This window comes from Sus scrofa, chromosome X, assembly GCF_000003025.6.
Source record: "Sus scrofa isolate TJ Tabasco breed Duroc chromosome X, Sscrofa11.1, whole genome shotgun sequence".
Lineage (NCBI taxonomy): Eukaryota > Metazoa > Chordata > Mammalia > Artiodactyla > Suidae > Sus > Sus scrofa.
This window is the reverse complement of record NC_010461.5, coordinates 26,059,965-26,077,144: the sequence shown is the minus strand read 5'-3', so window position 1 is coordinate 26,077,144 and position 17,180 is coordinate 26,059,965. Positions and strand designations below refer to the sequence as shown.

General features: G+C 44.4%; 1 protein-coding gene and 1 pseudogene across 2 annotated transcripts in view; both read right to left on the bottom strand.

Moving 5' to 3' along the window:
- The window catches only part of LOC100154079 (melanoma-associated antigen B1-like), a 32,204-nt gene continuing 15,439 nt past the window's right edge, over positions 416–17,180 (bottom strand). Inside the window, exons 1-2 of one of the 2 annotated variants that reach the window (XM_005673520.2) lie at positions 3,990–4,072; positions 416–1,893 (exon numbers count right to left, since the gene is read on the bottom strand). In XM_005673520.2, the coding sequence (XP_005673577.2) occupies positions 792–1,847 (1,056 nt within the window). In that variant the 5' untranslated portion in view covers positions 1,848–1,893; positions 3,990–4,072 and the 3' untranslated portion in view covers positions 416–791. Of the gene's footprint in view, positions 1,894–3,989; positions 4,073–17,180 lie in introns of those variants that run through there. The other variant, XM_021080280.1, reaches the window with a different exon arrangement.
- On the bottom strand, positions 11,699–16,276 carry LOC102161088 (annotated as a pseudogene).

Sequence of the window (17,180 nt, the reverse complement as noted above, 5' to 3'; positions counted from 1 at the left end):
AATAAATGTGGCACTGAGCAAGATGTAATTTATTACTATTTATCTACAGGAGTTCCCACTGTGGCTCAGCCATCACGAAATGGACTAGCATCCATGAGGAAGAAGGTTTGATCTCTGGCCTCGCTCAGTGGGTTAAAGATCTGGCATTGCCATGATCTGTGGTGCAGATTGCAGATGTGGCTCGGATCCAGTGCTGCTGTGGCTGTGGTGTAGGCTGGCAACTGCAGCTCCAATTTGACCCCTAGCCTGGGAAATTCCATATGCCATGGGTGCAGCTCTTAAAAGACAAATAATAGTAATAATAAAGAATAATAAAATAATTTTATCTGCATTCTTCAGTCAGTTAAGGACATCTAGGTGTGTATCTTTGAATTTGACCAAAAAAAGAGACAAAGATGACTAAGACAACCCAAAATTTGACTAAAATTTTACTTTCTTTTCAACTATTTTAAAACCACAGCATTCTTTCACATTTCCAAGAAAATTCCTATTCCAAAGCCATATTATCTTGTTCTGAAGCCCCAAAAGATGCAAGGATTTTTCAAACTGTACTACATAATACCAAAACTCTTACTCTTAAACCTAATAAACAACAACAAATGTGTGACTCATGTCATTTATAAATTTGAATTCTGAATCTACACAAGCATTCTATTAAAAGAAACATTTGAAAAGTATCAGTGTATAACAGGAACACAAAGATATATATTACGATCTTTCCAGCCCCCCTTTAGCCTCTCACTACTTAACAGGTTGGCAGCATTTATCAAACACAAAGTGAAGGAACTGCCTTAGACCTCACTAGGGGCAGGAGGTATTCCAGCGGCCTTGGAACGCGCACGGGCCTTGGAACGCGCGCTGGCCTTGGCAGCAGCACGGGCTCTGGCTGCCGTTTTGGCTTGGGCCCTCTCTTCCTCATCTCTCAAAGCCTCTTCATAATGCACTGGAAAGGCACTGGGGATGGTACCATTGACCTTGGCCAAAAACTCCAGGACTTTCATCTTGCTGGTTTCAGCGCGGGCTTTGGGGCCCCATAAGAACTCATAGCGAGGAGGATCACTGTTGGGCACCTGGCGGTACTCCAGGTACTTTTCCTGCACCAAATCTTCAGTGATGAGCTTCCTGGGCTCCCCGAAGATTAAATGCTTCTTTCCATCGTAGACGCCCAAAATATTCAGGAATTCCCAGATCTCCTCCTCAGAGGCGCGGTTGCCATTCAAGAAGATCACACCCAGGAGGGGCATCAGAAGCCCATTCTTAGGAAGCCCCCAGCCACCGCTCAGAGTCCCATCATCGCTGAGGTCTAGCTTGCTGACAAGGGTATAGGAGTGACCATTGGGCTTGACTTCCTTCAAGTCAAGGCCAAAGACCAGCTCCATGCGCTCAGCGGCTCTCCTGAGGATCTCAGGGAAATGCAACTTATACTTTTTGTTGACAAGCTTCAGCATGTCAGACTTTATGATGGGCTCCTTCATTTTATATCTCTCTAGCAGGAATTGCATCAACATCCCCACCCTCCTGGTCAGAGGATCTGTGTGAGAGCTCTCACTGGAGGTTGAGGCTCGGGAGAAATTTCTACTTTTCTGAACTTGGCTCTTGGCACCTACATCAGATCCTGGGCGTGAAACCCTTGCATCAGGAGAGCCAGTGGCTGGGGCTCTCTGAGGCTGCTGGCAAGTGCCAGCAGCAGGGGTGCTCAGCCGAGTACCCCCAGAAACAGGAGAGGGGGACTCAGGGGACTTTATCTCTGCTGAAGTGGCCTGAGCACCCCTGAGACCTTGGGTCTCACTCCTGACCCGGCGGCGTTTCTCACGTGCACGGAGCTTACTCTTCTGACCCCGAGGCATGACTATGGTCAGGGACAGTGGGTGGGATAGGAGGTGATGCTGGAACCTGGAGGAGGGAAGATGAGAGGGTGTGAGCAGCTTCAGCAGGGAGGTACCACTCTGACTTTAAGAAGGCTGCTGTGCAGGTTTCCTTGAGCTTACTGTTCTAGGTACCCACTGGGCTCTTGTTCTTGGTCAGCCTGTCCTCTGAGAACCCAGTGTAAGAAGTGAGAGTGAGTGAGCCTTAGGCTAGCGCCTGCCAGTCCTGCCTGTGGCTGACTGGAGTGACATCAGGACCTGGTAGTATGGGGCCCCTCTTTGTCCCAAGGATCCCCTTGGTTCGCAAATAGCACTGTGATGGGAGTTCCCATTGTGGCTCGGTGGGTTAAGAACCTGACTAGTATCCAATGAGGATGCGGGTTCAATCCCTGGTCTCACTCAGTGGATAAGGATCCAGCGTTGCTGTGAGCTGCAGTGTAGGTCACAAACGTGGCTCGGATCGGGTGTGGCTGTGGTGTAGGTCGGCAGCTGCAGCTCTGATTCAACCCCTAGCCTTGGGAACTTCCATATGCCACAGGCGCAGGCCTAAAATAGCTAGCTAGCTAGCTAAATAAATAAGTAATGAATAAATAAGTAAATAAATAGCATTGTGCTGCCCTAATGGTAACACCTCAAAGCTCCCTGGGACCACAAGAAGGAACTGAGTTGTGGACACTGCAGAGTGAGCAGTGTTGACAGTTTTGTGGGGCCTTCTCTGTCCTTTACTCATGGGTCCTCAGCCACTCAGAGTCCTTATCTTGTCTACACTGAGTCTGGGACCCTTCCTTCTGCTCACTGGTGCTGCACCTTCAGAAGACAGCTCTCACCTCCCTTAGATCTGATACAAAGAAATAACAGCCTAACAACCACGCTCTGAGCCTTCATGGGCTGAACTCTATTATTCCTTCTATTTGGTGGAAGGACAGAACATGCTATTTCCAATCATCATTCAGAGTCCCCACTCAGACTCATGGGAGGATGTGGGGGCTCCTTTCTTTTGAGTTGAGGACTTTTCCTCATAGTAAGGCCCACAATTCCCCAAGACCCAAATGCCTCCAGTTTGGGTAGGATTAAGAATATCTCAGGATGCCTCCCTCTTCTGACTCAAGTCTACAAGCCTGAGACCAAAGCTCTCAACTCCTTGAGTAACTAGAATTCAGGGGCTCTACACCTGGCTCCCTTGCCTGGGGACTCCCAGATCTGACAGCAGGGCTGCTGCTTTGCGCAGCACCCTAATTTGAGGAGAGGTCTGCTTATTATCAATGATAGTCCTACCTTTACTACTTCTAGGGCCAAGACTCCCACCTATGCCTAAGGAGGTTGCCTCATCTATCTGTCTACCTATTTACATTTCACATCCATTAACTCATATATTTTGTAACTGGCAGTTTGTACCTCTTAATCTTCCTCACCTATTTTCCCCTCCCCCACCAGCCTCCTGTCTGACAATCACTTGTTTGTTCTTTGTATCTATAACTCTGTTTCTGTTTTGTTGTTTGTTCATTTGTTTTGTTTTTCAGATTTTACATATAAGTGAAATCAACCAGTATTTAGTTTTATCTGACTTATTTCACACTAGCACAATACCCTCTAGGTCCACTGCTGCCTTTAACCAAAGATCTTTTTCCACCAAACCGCCCTCCATCCTCGGGGTTCGCTTGGCCTAAATTACTCCAGGGTACTGCAGGTCTGCCAGCAGGAGAGGGCTCTGTGCAGGTCTGAAGGTCCCATCTTTTCACCTATTAGGGACAAGACTACCTTCTTTGAGCTCCCTGGTGGCCTAGCACATTAAGGATCCCACGTGGTCACTTCTGTGGCACCGGTTCCATTCCTAGCCCAGGGGAACTTCCATATGCCCACGGGTGCCGCCACAAAAAAAAAAAAAAAAAAAAAAAAAACTATTCCCTTTGCCTAAAGAGGCCGCTCCCTTTAGGGAAAGGTACTCCCCAAGTCAAGGCCCTCCAGACGGCAACTACGACAGGACAGGCCTTAGAGCTCAGATCAGGGCCTCACACTGCCGGTCGATCGCAATCACAGGGGCGGGATGTGGGTGAGTCACCCGGGGTCGGGGTGGGAGTGGGGGCAGGGAGAGTCCTTTCAGGGCACACTCAGGTCCCTCCTTACCTTGGTTCTGAAGAGTCTTGGAAAACGACCCCGGGCTAAACAGACGCCAAGTCCACGAGCTGATCGCCTTGCCCCCTGAGCGGAAATGGGAGTGGGAGCGCATCCGGTACTGCGGGGTCTCCCGGGCTGATGGCAGGGGTGGGAGGCGGGGCTCTGCAGAACCCCGTCCTTTAGGTCCACGGTCCTCACTCCAGGTCTTACCCGAGACCTCTATCAAGACCGGGGATTCCTCCCTCTAAATGCTTAGTCCTCCAGATCCCAATCAAAGCCCTCGCCTCTCGGAGTCGGTAGTGGGGAAGCGGGGGGTGCTGCTCTGTGCACCTCCTCCTGACGAGAGAGCAAGACTTTGTACCTCCCTCTTTAGGACAAAGTCCTCTCGTTAGCACTGAGCTCCACATCTTGATTCTGATTATGGCCAAGATACTTCCCCCTGTAGAACTGAGGTCTGATCCTATTAGATGAGGCCTTTCACTCCCTGAGACCACACAGGTGGAAGGAGGGGATGACTCAGGGGTGCCCTCATGGGTCTCCCGGGGATAAGAACAGTGCAAAACTCCATTTGGCCTCCTCTGCTTTGGCGGGGGTTGGGGGCTGGGTGCCCTCATAACTCTCAGGGTCGTCACACGAATTCTTATCAGGGCCCAGGTCCCACCGTCTGCAAAACTGAGGCCACGCCCATTAGACTGAGGTCCTCAATTCGCTGAGACTTTCCAGACTGGAATCAATGTGGCACCTCTGCCCAGAGTTCCCTGGGGATGACAGCACTGGAGATTTTTCTGGGGCCTCTTTTTATGCTGTGCATGCTACCCTTAGCCTACATTCTGGTCCTCACTTTGACATAGGATCAGTCCTGCAACTCCCCCATGTGCTTTCCTGAAGCCACTTGTCTCACATCAAGTTCTGACTCTGATGATAATTCCAAGCTGGAAGTCAGGGTGATCCTCTAAGATCATAGTCCCTCCAGACCTCCAAGAACAAACAGCAGGGATGCAACTCTATAGACCTCACTGTTCTGGCTGAGTCCTTCTGTGAGTCCTCACTCACAGGATCTAAAAAAGCCAGGGACTCCTTCTATTTAGTAAAGGTCATCTCCTTAGTCTTTGCACAACCCCTATATTTGGGGATGATCGTCTCCTCAGTTCTTATTCATGGGGGTCTTCCTATCAGCTTCTGTTTTCTTGATTAAAGGCTTCCTGAGAAATGCATATTTCTGCAAAACTTGATCTGTTACTGTATTTCAAATCTTGCAGAAAATGGGTCTCTGTCCCAAAAGTGATGTAAGATGAAGAAAATGTAGAACAAATCAAGGCACCCAGGACAAATGTTATGCTATTAGAGGGAAAAAAAGCTCATATAGTCCTTCCCTTCACCAGCCAGACTTAGGGTAGCTCTAAAATATTTACTTTCTACATAGAAAGTTAGAGCCAGGCAATTTTTATGAGCCCCTGATCTTTTGAGGGTATCTGATTTTGCATATGTGGATGGTTTTATTGCACTGAGCATTCTCTCTTTCTTTCCTTTGTATGTCTTATTTATTTTGGAATTTATATGGCTTTGGGTATGTATTCCAATCCACTGTTTTGGTCACAGAGTTCTTTTATCCCTCAGGGTACATTTTTGTTGTTTTGTTTTTGCTTTTTAGGGCCGTACCCAGGGCATATGGAGGTTCCCAGGGCATATGGAGGTTCCTAGGCCAGAGCCACAGCAATGCCGGATCTAAGCTCTGTCTGCTATCTACACTACAGCTCATGGCAGCGCTGGATCCTTAACCCACTGAGCGAGGCCAGGGATTGAACCTGCCTCCTCATGCATACTAGTCAGATTTGATTCCACTGAGCCATGTCCAGAACTCCCAGGTTACATTTTGGAGGCATAGCGGAAACTGAAGTAACAGATTAATGGTCAGCCCCAAGCTGGAAAAAGTGGAAAGGTGTTAGTTCTGGACAAATTCGGACCAGGGGTCTACTCCCAGCCCTGTCACTTATTAGCTGTGTAAACTTGGGTCCATCACCAAGCTCTGTGTCAGGTGAAGTGGGTTTGTTAAGCTGTATCTTGTAGGTCTAGTAGCATGCAATTAATGTATATAAAGCACCTGTTACAGTGCTTGGCCTACACTGAGACTTTACGCAATATCTGTTTTTACTATGATTATGATTTTTTTTTTGTCTTTTTGCTATTTCTTGGGCTGTTCCAGTGGCATATGGAGGTTCCCAGGCTAGGGGTTGAATCGGAGCTGTAGCCGCCAGCCTATGCCAGAGCCACAGCAACGCGGGATCCGAGCCGTGTCTGCGACCTACACCACAGCTCATGGCAATGCCAGATCCTTAACCCACTGAGCGAGGCCAGGGACCAAACCCGCAACCTCATGGTTCCTAGTCAGATTCGTTAACCACTGAGCCACGATGGGAACTCCCGATTATGATTATTTTGATCCCAGCTGATACCACTCACCATGATGGAATTTTTAAATCCAGGACAGATATCAGAGAATATGTGGCACTCTAGGACATGGAACACCAAATCAGTCCAAAATGCTGTTTACAAAGAATATCTAAGTAAATTTCCCCCAATAAATCATATTTTTGAGCATGGGCTTGATTTTCCAACAGAATAAAATTAAAATCTTCAAGGATTTGGTTCCAAGATTAATTCTTTCTTCCTTTCAAGCTGCCCTTTCATCTAGACAGCACTTCTCTTCATTAATTTCACCATCATCTAAAATATATACCTCTTCCAGACCTTGCAGGATTACAACCAAAAAGTCCTGCATTTGGGAGTTCCCATCATGGCTTAGTGGTAACAAACCTGACCAGTATCCATGAGGACTAGGGTTCGATCCTTGGCCCCCTCAGTGGGTTAAGAATCCAGTGTTGCTGTGAGCTGTGGTGTAGGTTGCAGATCCAACTCAAATCTGGCATTGCTGTGGCTGTGGTGTAGGTCAGTGCCTATAGGTCTGATTCAACCCCTAGCCTGGCAACTTCCATATGCTGTGGGTGCAGCCCTAAAAAGACAAAAAAAAAAAAAAATCCTGTATTTGAATGCCTTCTTAATAGAATGGACTCCGACTCCTCAACCCACAACAAAGAGTGTCAGTCCATTGATTTCTGAGTTTCCAATTTCAGAGTACTATCACCTTTATTCACAGAAACTCCTTGGAGATGATGTGTGTAAAACACCTAGGTTGTGTGCTATGTCCACATGCACTGGGACAGGAGCACAGGACACATTTCAGCCCGGCCCCAGATGGAGACCTCTCTCTGGTTTACCCATAATTTGAAAGCAACTGTTAAGTGAATTTTTCCATTACAGACTTAAGTTTCTCAACTCTGAGACTGACCATCAGATGGTCTGGCCTGTGTTCAATGTTTCCAGGGCCTCATTTAGCCCACTACACAGCCTAACTTAAAATTATCTCACACTGCAGGACTTTTATTGTCCTCAAGGGTCAGAGAGACTTGCCTCAGGGCATTGACCCTAGACTCCTTATGAGGAATCTCTCGCCCCTCCTTCATACACCTTATTTTTATTAGTTCTTTAGATCTTAGCTGACCAGCTACTTTTTATATGAGTGCTGCTTTTCAACTTTAAAACTCTATATGCAAGGGTTGTGTTGATTTTTCTTAGCATTCCCAGTACCAGCCAAAACCTTCTGAAGAGCAGATGTTAAATTAATATTCGGACAATTCAGGAGCAAGTGTGCAAGAAGTCAAATTTATTGACTTCATTTCTCCTACATTCTTTTTTTTTTTTTTTGTCTTTTTGCCTTTTCTAGGGCCGCTCCTGTGGCATATGGAGGTTCCCAGGCTAGGGGTCTCATCGGAGCTGTAGCCACTGGCCGACATCACAGCCACAGAAACTCCAGATCTGAGCTGTGTCTGCAACCTACACCATAGCTCATGGCAATGCCAGATTCTTAACCCACTGAGCGAGACCAGGGATTGAATCCACAACCTCATGGTTCCTAGTCGGATTCGTTAACCACTGAGCCACGATGGGAACTCCTCTCCTACATTCTTAAATAAACTAAGCCAATCCAGGTACATACACTTCAATTTTACAAAGAAAGACTAAAAGGAACAAAACAAACCAAGAAGTGAGTACCTCAACATATTTTCTGTATCTCATGATCACACAGATTTTACTGTGGAATAATTTCCTTTTTCACAAAAATCCATATTCCAGTGTAATATTATCTTACTCTGAATGACAAGAAATAATTCAAGGATTTCCAGTTTATATTTACATAATACCAAAATTCTTATTTTTTAGGCTGATAAGAAACTGAGGAGAATGCTGTGGGGCTCCTGGACAAACAAGATTTTCTGGGTCCCCCATATCTTGTTTTTAGGAAATAGGCCTTATTCAGCCTCCCTGACCTTCCCTGAGTTTCAAAGGGGCAGGTTCAAAAGGTTGCCAATCAGGGAAGGGAGGGCATGTGGAGACAAGGGAGGAGCAGTCAAGGAACAATGGTGCAGGCTTGGGGCAGGGTCCTGGTTCCTCCTCAGGAGATAATACCTAACTACATCTTTGAGCTCTTCTGCAGGACTAAAACCCCCAGTGAATGGAAGATGTTAACTACTTGAAGCATTCTTCATTCCAGACAGAAGGTCACATTTTGAGAACCACTGAAGCCTATCAGGAGACCACCTGAAGCCTCATGATCTCTAGACTGAAGGAATGCAGGCCCTGCAGGCTCCCTGATCCTTATCAGCAACCCCGCCCCTTGAACTCTTGGCTATAAGAATCCTCACAAACCTCCCCAGGTGGGACACAGTTTTTTTTGAGGGCATTAACTTGCTGTGGCCCCCTTTGCCCGGCAAAACAATAAAAGCTATTCTTTTTATTTTTTTTGTCTTTTTAGGGCCACACCCGCAGCATGTGGTGGTTCCATTGGCCTATACCACAGCCACAACAACGCCAGATTCGAGCTGCATCTGCGACCTACGCCACAGCTCATGGCAATGCCGGATCCTTAACCCATAGAGCAAGGCCAGGGATCAAACCCATATCCTCATGGATACTAATCGGATTCATTAACCACTGAGCCACGATGGGAACTCCTCCCCCTCTTTTTTTTTTTTTTTTTTTTTTTGTCTTTTTAGGGCCACACCCTCGGCATATGGAGGTCCCTAGGCTAGGGGTCAAACCCACATCCTCATGGATACTGGTTGGATTCGTTAACCACTAAGCCACGATGGGATCTCCAATAAGGCTATTCTTTTCTACTTCACCCCAAACCCTGTCTCTGAGATTCAATGTGGTCTCTGTGCATGGAGGCTGACTTTTGGCATCAATGACATCTGATCAATGTATGAGCTGTTATTTATAAACTTAGATTCTGAAGCTCAATAAACCTTTGGTTGAAATGAACAACATTTAAAAAGAGAAAAAAAGAAAAATCTCCAATTTGCACTTACTTTATGGGAACACAAACATGTTACACATTGTGTTCTCAGGAGCCCCATCTTGGCGCACCACTAATTGGAAGATTGACAGCTTTCTCTAAACACCATGTGAAATATTTGCCTCAGACCTTACTAGGGGTCAGGGGAACTTTGGGACATGTCCTGGAGTGCGCACTGGCCATGGCAGCAGTACAAGCCCTGGATGTACCTCTGGCTCATGCTCTCTCTTCCTCATCTCTCAAAGCCTCCTCATACCAGGAGAAGGCAATGGGCAGGATATCATTGACCTTAGTCAAAACTTCACATAGTCTTTTATATATCTCTCTATATATACCTCTGCTCTATAACTATAGCTATAGTCCATCTTGGAAGTACCCATATTAGTTTACAAAGATCATGCTCATTCTTTCTGTAACTACATAGTATAGTACTCCATTGTTTTTTCAAACAATATATTTATGGATATTTAAGTATTTTCATATTGTTGTGGGTGTATCCCCAGAGTAAATTTCTTAAAAAGTAGAATTACTGGCTCAAATGTAAATGCACATTTAGTTTTGTTATATATTGCTTTTTTGTTATATATAATTCTGTATGGTAACATTCTGAGAATTTTTACATCAATGTTCTTTTATTTATTTATCGCTTTTTTTTTTTTTTTTTTTTTTTTTTGCTTTTTAGGGCCGCAGGTGTGGCTTATGGTGGGAGTTCCCAGGCTAAGTGTTGAATCAGAGCTAGAGCTGCTGGCCTACACCACAGCCACCATCACAGCCACCCTGGATCCAAGCTCTGTCTGAGACCTACACAGCTCATAGCAACACCAAAGCCTTAACCCACTGAGTGAGACCAGGGATCAAACTTGCCTCCTTATGGATACTAGTTAGGTTCATTTCTGCTAAGCCACAATGGGAACTCATTTATTTTTAAATTTTATTTATTTATTTATTTTTGGCTGCACCCATAACATGCAGAACTTCTTGGACCAGGGACTGAACTCAAGCTACATTAGTGACAACAACAAATCCTTAACCACTAGGCTGCCATGGAACTCCCTACATTAAGATTTTTTTAGTTTTTAAATTTTTTTTTTTGCTTTTTAGTGCCACACTTGTGGCATATGGAGGTTCCCAGACTAGGGATTGAATCAGAGCTAGAGCTGCTGGCCTGTACCACAGCAACACATGATCTGAACTGTCTGCAACCCATACCACAGTTCACGGCAACAACAGATCCTCAACCCACTGAGTGAGGCCAGGGATCAAACCCACAACCTCATGGTTCCTAGTTGGAACCTGCTGTGCCACAATGGGAACTCCCTACATTAATGTTCTTAAGCAATACTGGGATTAAGTAATATTCCTAAGAAATATAATAATGTTATTTTGTATTACCTTTACTTGGTTTAAACATTAAGGTTATACTTGCTTCATTAAAAATCCTTTGGAAGTTTTATTTTCCATGCTCTTTATGTGACAAAATTTATGTGACGAAATCCATAAATTTGCAATATAGTGAATCATGTGATCAACACTTTAAGTACTCATTTCCTAGCTTCAACAATATCAACATATGCCAATTCTGTTTCATCCATATCCACCCCACCCCACCCCCAGATTATTTTGAGGCAAAAATCTATAGCAACATTTATCATGTATTTTTAGAAGGTAAAGTTTCTAATTACAACTGTAAGGACACTATGGTAGACAGAATTCCAAGACGGCCTCCCAATCCTGGCTCCTGGTGTACACACACTTTCTCCCAGGTAATTAATCAAATACTAATCAAGGCACTGCTATGAAGGTATTTTGCAGATGTAAAAAGTAACTTGTTTTTAAGATAGGGAGATTACCCTCCATGTGCCAGACCTAATCAGGTGAATCCTTAAATGGGGCAGGACTTTTCCTGGCAAAAGATATTCAGAGAGTTAAAGAGATTCAATGTAAGGGAGGTTTTCCATTGCTGGCTTTGAAAGTGAATATGGCTGCATAGTAATGACATGAGAGTGACATGAAATTGACTATTGGCCAACAGCTAGCAAGAAAAATGAGCAGAAGAAGAAATGCTTCTGAACTCATTCAACAAAGCTAGTATCACCTTGAAACCAAAACCAGGTAAAGATATCACACAAAAAACAAAATTACAAGCTACTATCACCAATGAACACAGATGCAAAAGTCCTCAACAAAATATTAGCAAAGTGAATCTAACAATATAGCAAAGGATCGTACACCATGATCAAGTGGGATTATGCATATCAGGAACACTGGTTAACAGACTTTTCGACCATAGAGTGAAGAATTGGCTTCAGACTTCACTAGGGGTGAGAAGAATGGCTGGATATGGCCTTGGAGCGGCACTGGCCATGGTACCAGTGCCAGTCCTGGCTGCAGCTCTGGCTTGGGCCCTCTTTTCCTCATCTCTCAAAGCCTCTTCATAATGCACTGGAAAGGCACTGGGGACCGTATTATTGACCTTGGCCAAAAATTCCAGGATTTTCATCTTGCTGGTTTCAGCGCAGGCTTTGGGGCCCCACAGGAATTCATAGCAAGGAGGATCACTGTCGGGCACCTGGTGGTACTCCAGGTACTTTTCCTGCACCAAATCTTCAGTGATGAGCTTCCTGGGCTTCCTGAAGATGAAGTGCTTCCTTCCATCATAGATCCCAAAATATTCAGGAATTCCCAGATCTCCTCCTCAGAGGCGCAGGTGCCATTCAAGAAGATCACACCCAGGAGGGGCATCAGAAGCCCATAATTAGGAAGCCCCAGCCACCGCTGAGTCCCATCATCATTGAGGTCTAGCTTGATGACAAGGGTATGGAGTGACCACTGAGCTTGACTTCCTTCAGGTCAATATCAAAGACCAGCTTCCATGCGCTCAGCAGCTCTCCTGAGGATCCTTAGACTTTTTTTTGACAAGCTTCAGCATGTCTGCCTTCATAATGAGCTCTTTAGTCTTATATTTCTGCAGTGGGAATTGCATCAACATTCCTGCCTTCTGGGCAAGAGGGTCTTTCAGTAAGCTCTCAGAGGAGGCTAAGGCTTGAGACAACTTTCATTTTCTCATCTTGGCCCTATGACACAATTTTTCAGACTTTATGCCTGAAATACCTGAGAAGTAATGATGGTGGATGGGGACCTCTGAGGTTCCTAGGAACACAAGTAATAGGGAACAACCTTAAAACAGGAGAGGAAGGGGAACTCTTCCCTGCTGCAGTAGTTTGAGCAACACCAAGATCCTGAGTCTCACCCCAGGCCTGGTGGTATTTCTCACTGAGTTTACTTTTGTGACCCCCAATGAAGATGTCTGTGATCAGAAACAGCTGGCAGGAGTGTGAGTGATGCTGGCACTTGGAGGGGAGAATGAGATGGTGTGAGGACCTTCAGCAGGAAGATTCCACAGAAGTTTGAACCAAGTCCATTTACAGGTTTTCTTGAGGGCACTGCTCCAGGAACCCACAAGGCTCTTGTTCTGGTCAACCTGTCTCTGAGAACTTAGTGGAAAAAGAGCAAGCCTTTGGCTGCAGCCTACCTGCCCTTTTACTGACTAGGGTGACAGCATGGTTGGTAGTGGGGACACTTGTGTTTCGCAGTGTAGGGGCTCCTCTATGTTTAGCTTTATGATTATCATGACAACTCTCAGCAAGGCATGGAACTTCTCCTCTCTGCTACTCTAAAAGAGAAACCCCAAAACTCCCTGGGACCCACAAGAAGGAAGTGAGAGGGGCATTTCAGTCTACCACTCTTATCAGCAGGCACCCAGCACTTAAAGCCTTGTGGATACCTCTCTGTCCTGAGCTTGTTATGTCCTAAGCCATCATTCAGAGTCCTCACTTGGATGCCATACAGGGTCAGAGACTCTTACTTCTGCTGCCTGGTGGCTGGACCTTCAGACCAAGGATCTTATCTCCTTCTAGACCTCATGTAAAAAGTGATGTGCATCCATGAAAGTAATACTTGATAAGCTAGGTGTCATTCCATTAAAACTTCTGCTCTGCAAAATACACCATCAAGGGAACATGAAGATGAGCTACACTCTATGAGAAAATATTTGCAAAAGGCATATCTGATGAAGGTTCTTATGCAAAATATACGAAGACCACTTAAAATTCAACAAGAAAACCAACAGCCCAATAAAAAATGGGCAAAAGATATGAATAGATACCTTACCAAGGAAGATATACAGGTAGCAAATAAGTATATGAAAAGATGCTAGCATCACTATCATTATAGAATTACAAATTAAAATAAAAATGAGATTGTACTACACAATTTTAGAATGATAAAAATCCAAAGGAAAGGCTCATTTGTGCTGTGTATTAGATTCTAGATAGATCCTGCTGTATGGCACTGGGAACTTTGTCTAGTCACTTATGATGAGCATGACAATGTGAGAAAAAAGGATGTATATGTGTATATGTAACTCGGACACCATGCTGTACAACAGAAAATTGACACAACACTGTAAAACAGCTCTAATGAAAAAATAAAATAAAAATCATTACGAATTCTAAAACAAAACAAAACAAAATCCAAAGGAATGATAACACCAATGCTGATGAGCATGTGGATCAACAAGAACTCTCATTCACTGCTGGTGGCAATGCAAAATGATATATCCACTTAGGAAAACTTCTCAGTAAACTAAACATATTCTACACTGTTGGTGGGAAGGTAAAATGGTCCAACTACTACGGAAAACAGTATGGACGTACCTCAAAAATTAAAAATAACAAATGGTATCATTGGCAATCCCACTACTAGGTATATATCCAAAGGAATTGAAACCAGGGCCTTGAAGATGTATCTGCACTCCCATGTTCACTGCAGCACTATTCATAATAGCCAAGATATGGAAGCAACCTAAAAGTCCACTGTCAGATAAAAGGATTAAGTGTAAAAGTACATACAATGGGGTGTTCCCGTCATGGCTCAGTGGTTAAGGAACCCAACTAGTATCCATGAGGACTCAGGTTTGATTCCTAGCCTCGCTCAGTGGATTAAGGATCTGGCGCTGCCATCAGCTGTGGTGTAGGTCGCACCTGTGGCTCAGATCTGGAATTGCTGTGGCTGTGGTGTATGCTGGCGGCTACAGCTCCAATTTGACCCCTAGCCTGGGAACTTCCATATGCCATGGGTGTGGTCCTAAAAAAACTAAAAGAAAAAAAGATACATACAGTGGAATATTATTCAGCCTTAAAAAGAAGTTAATGTCTCCAGTTATGACAGCATGGATGAATCTAGGGAACATTACGCTAAAGTGGAATAAGCCAGACACAGAATGACAAATACTGCATGATCTCATTTATATGAGAAAACTAAAATACTCAAAGACAAAGAAGCAGAGAATAGAGTGGTGGTTGCCAGCATGTATGGGGAGCGAGAAAATGAGTAGGTATTAATCAAAAGTTATAATGTTTCAGTTATGTCAGATAAGTCCAAGCACAGATCTTATAGTTAAGAATACTATATTGGACACTTTCTAAGAGGTTAAATCTTATGGTAAATGTTATTATCACGCAGACAAAATAAAAAGGGTGGGAGGAAACTTTTGGAGGTAATAGATATGTTTATGGCGTAAACTATGGTGACAGTTTCACAGGAGCATACTTATCTCCCAAGTGATCAATTTGTATACTTTAAATATGTGCTGTTTTTTGTATGTCAATCATACCTGAACACATATTTTTTTTTGGTGCACCCAAAGCATATATAAATTACAAGGCCAGGGATTGAATCCAAGCTGGAGCTGTGACCTACACCACAGCTGTAGCAATGCCATATCCTTAACCTGCTGTGCTGGGCCAAGGATCGAATTGGTGCCTCCACAGAGATAAGCCAGATCATTAACCCACTGAGCTACAGCAGGAACGCCAAAAAAAAAAAAAAAAAAAAAAAAAAAAAAAAAAATTTTTTAACTAACTAAATATACTCTTACCATATGAGCTAGTAATCATTCTCCTTGCTATTTACCCAAATGAGTTGAAAATTATGCCCACACAAAAACCTGCACTCAGATGTTTATAGCAGCTTTACTCAATTGCCAAAGCTTAAAAGCAACAATTTACCTTTAGCAGGTAAATAGATTAAGTAACAGAACATTGTTCAGTGCTAAAAATAAATGAGTTGGAGTTCCCTTCTGTGGCTCAGGGTTTAACGAAACTGACTAGCATCCATGAGGATGTTGGTTCAATCCCTGGCCTTGCTCAGTGGGTTAAGGATCTGGTGTTGCCATGAGCTGTGGTGTAGGTAGCAGATGCAGCTTGGATCCTACTTTGCTGTGGCTGTGGTATAGGCCAGCAGCTACAGCTCCTGTTCAACCCCTAGCCTGGGAACCTCCATTTGCAGCCCTAAAAAGACACACAAACACACACACAAATAAATGAGTCATCAAGCCATGAAAAGATACGGAGGAAACTTAGATGTGTGTTATTTAGTGAAAGAAACATCTGTAGAGGCTACCTACTGCGTGAGTCCAAATACATGACATCCTGGAAAAGGCAAAACTATAGAAAATGTGAAAAGACCAACAGTTGCCAGGGCTTGGGGGCAGGGAGGGATGAATAGGCAGAGCATGGAGAATTTTAAGGGTAAAGAACTCTGTATGACATTATAATGGTAGATACAAGTCATCATACATTTGTCAAAACCAAGAATGAAGGCCAGGGATTGAATCCAAGCTGGAGCTGTGACCTACACCACAGCTGTAGCAATGCTATATCCTTAACCTGCTGTGCTGGGCTAAGGATCGAATTGAAAGACTTTTACCTGGCTTCACACCCTGTCCTCTTTCTTGACCTGAGGATATTCAGAGAAAGACTTTTACCTCCTTGAGATCCAATAGGTAGAGGTAAGGGTGGCCTTATTCGGCCGTACCGGCCATGCCGCAAGTGACAACTGTATCAACACCAAGATTGAAGCCTTGGTGTACAGCACCAAGAATGAAGTCTAATGTAACTACAGACTTTGCATGTTAATGATGTGTCAGTATAGGTTCATTGCTTATAACAAATGTCCCACTCCAGTGGGGGGGGGTGTTGATGGTGCAGGAGGCTGTCTATGTGTCAGGGAAGAGTATATATGAGAACTCTTTGTACTTTCTGCTTCATTTTGCTGGAGTGAAACCTAAAATCGCTTTTAAAAATGTATATAAAGTGAATTTTTACTTTTTTTTTAATTTTTTGCTTTTTTGGTCTGCACCTATGGCATATGGAAGTTCCCAGGCTAGGGATCGAATCAGAGCTACAGCTGCCAGTCTATGCCACAGCCACAACAATATGGGATCCGAGCTACATTTGCAACATACACTGCAGCTCACAGCAACACTGGATCCTTAACTCACTGAGTGGAGCCAGCAATTGAACCTATATCCTCATGGATACTAGCGGGATTTGTTTCAGCTGTGCCACAACAGGAACTCCTACAGTGAATTTTTAAAAAGTGTGTGTTTGGTGGTGGTTGGCTTCACACCCTTCTCTGGGGATTTAACTCTTGATTGCAGGGCAGGACTAGTTTTCCCCTCTATCCAAGAGTGGGTGGGCCTCTCAGTCCTGAGTTTTCTTATTTTGACTCTTGGCAGGGTCTGGAGCTCCCCTCTTTCCTTTTCGCTCTTTAGGGCCACACCTACAGCACATGGAGGTTCCCAGACTAGGAGTCTAATTGAAGCTACAGCTGCCAGCCTATGCCAGAGCCACAGCAATGCCAGATCCGAGCCGTGTCTGTGACCTATACCACAGCTCACAGCAATGCTGGATCCTTAAACCACTGAGCGAGGCCAGGATCAAACC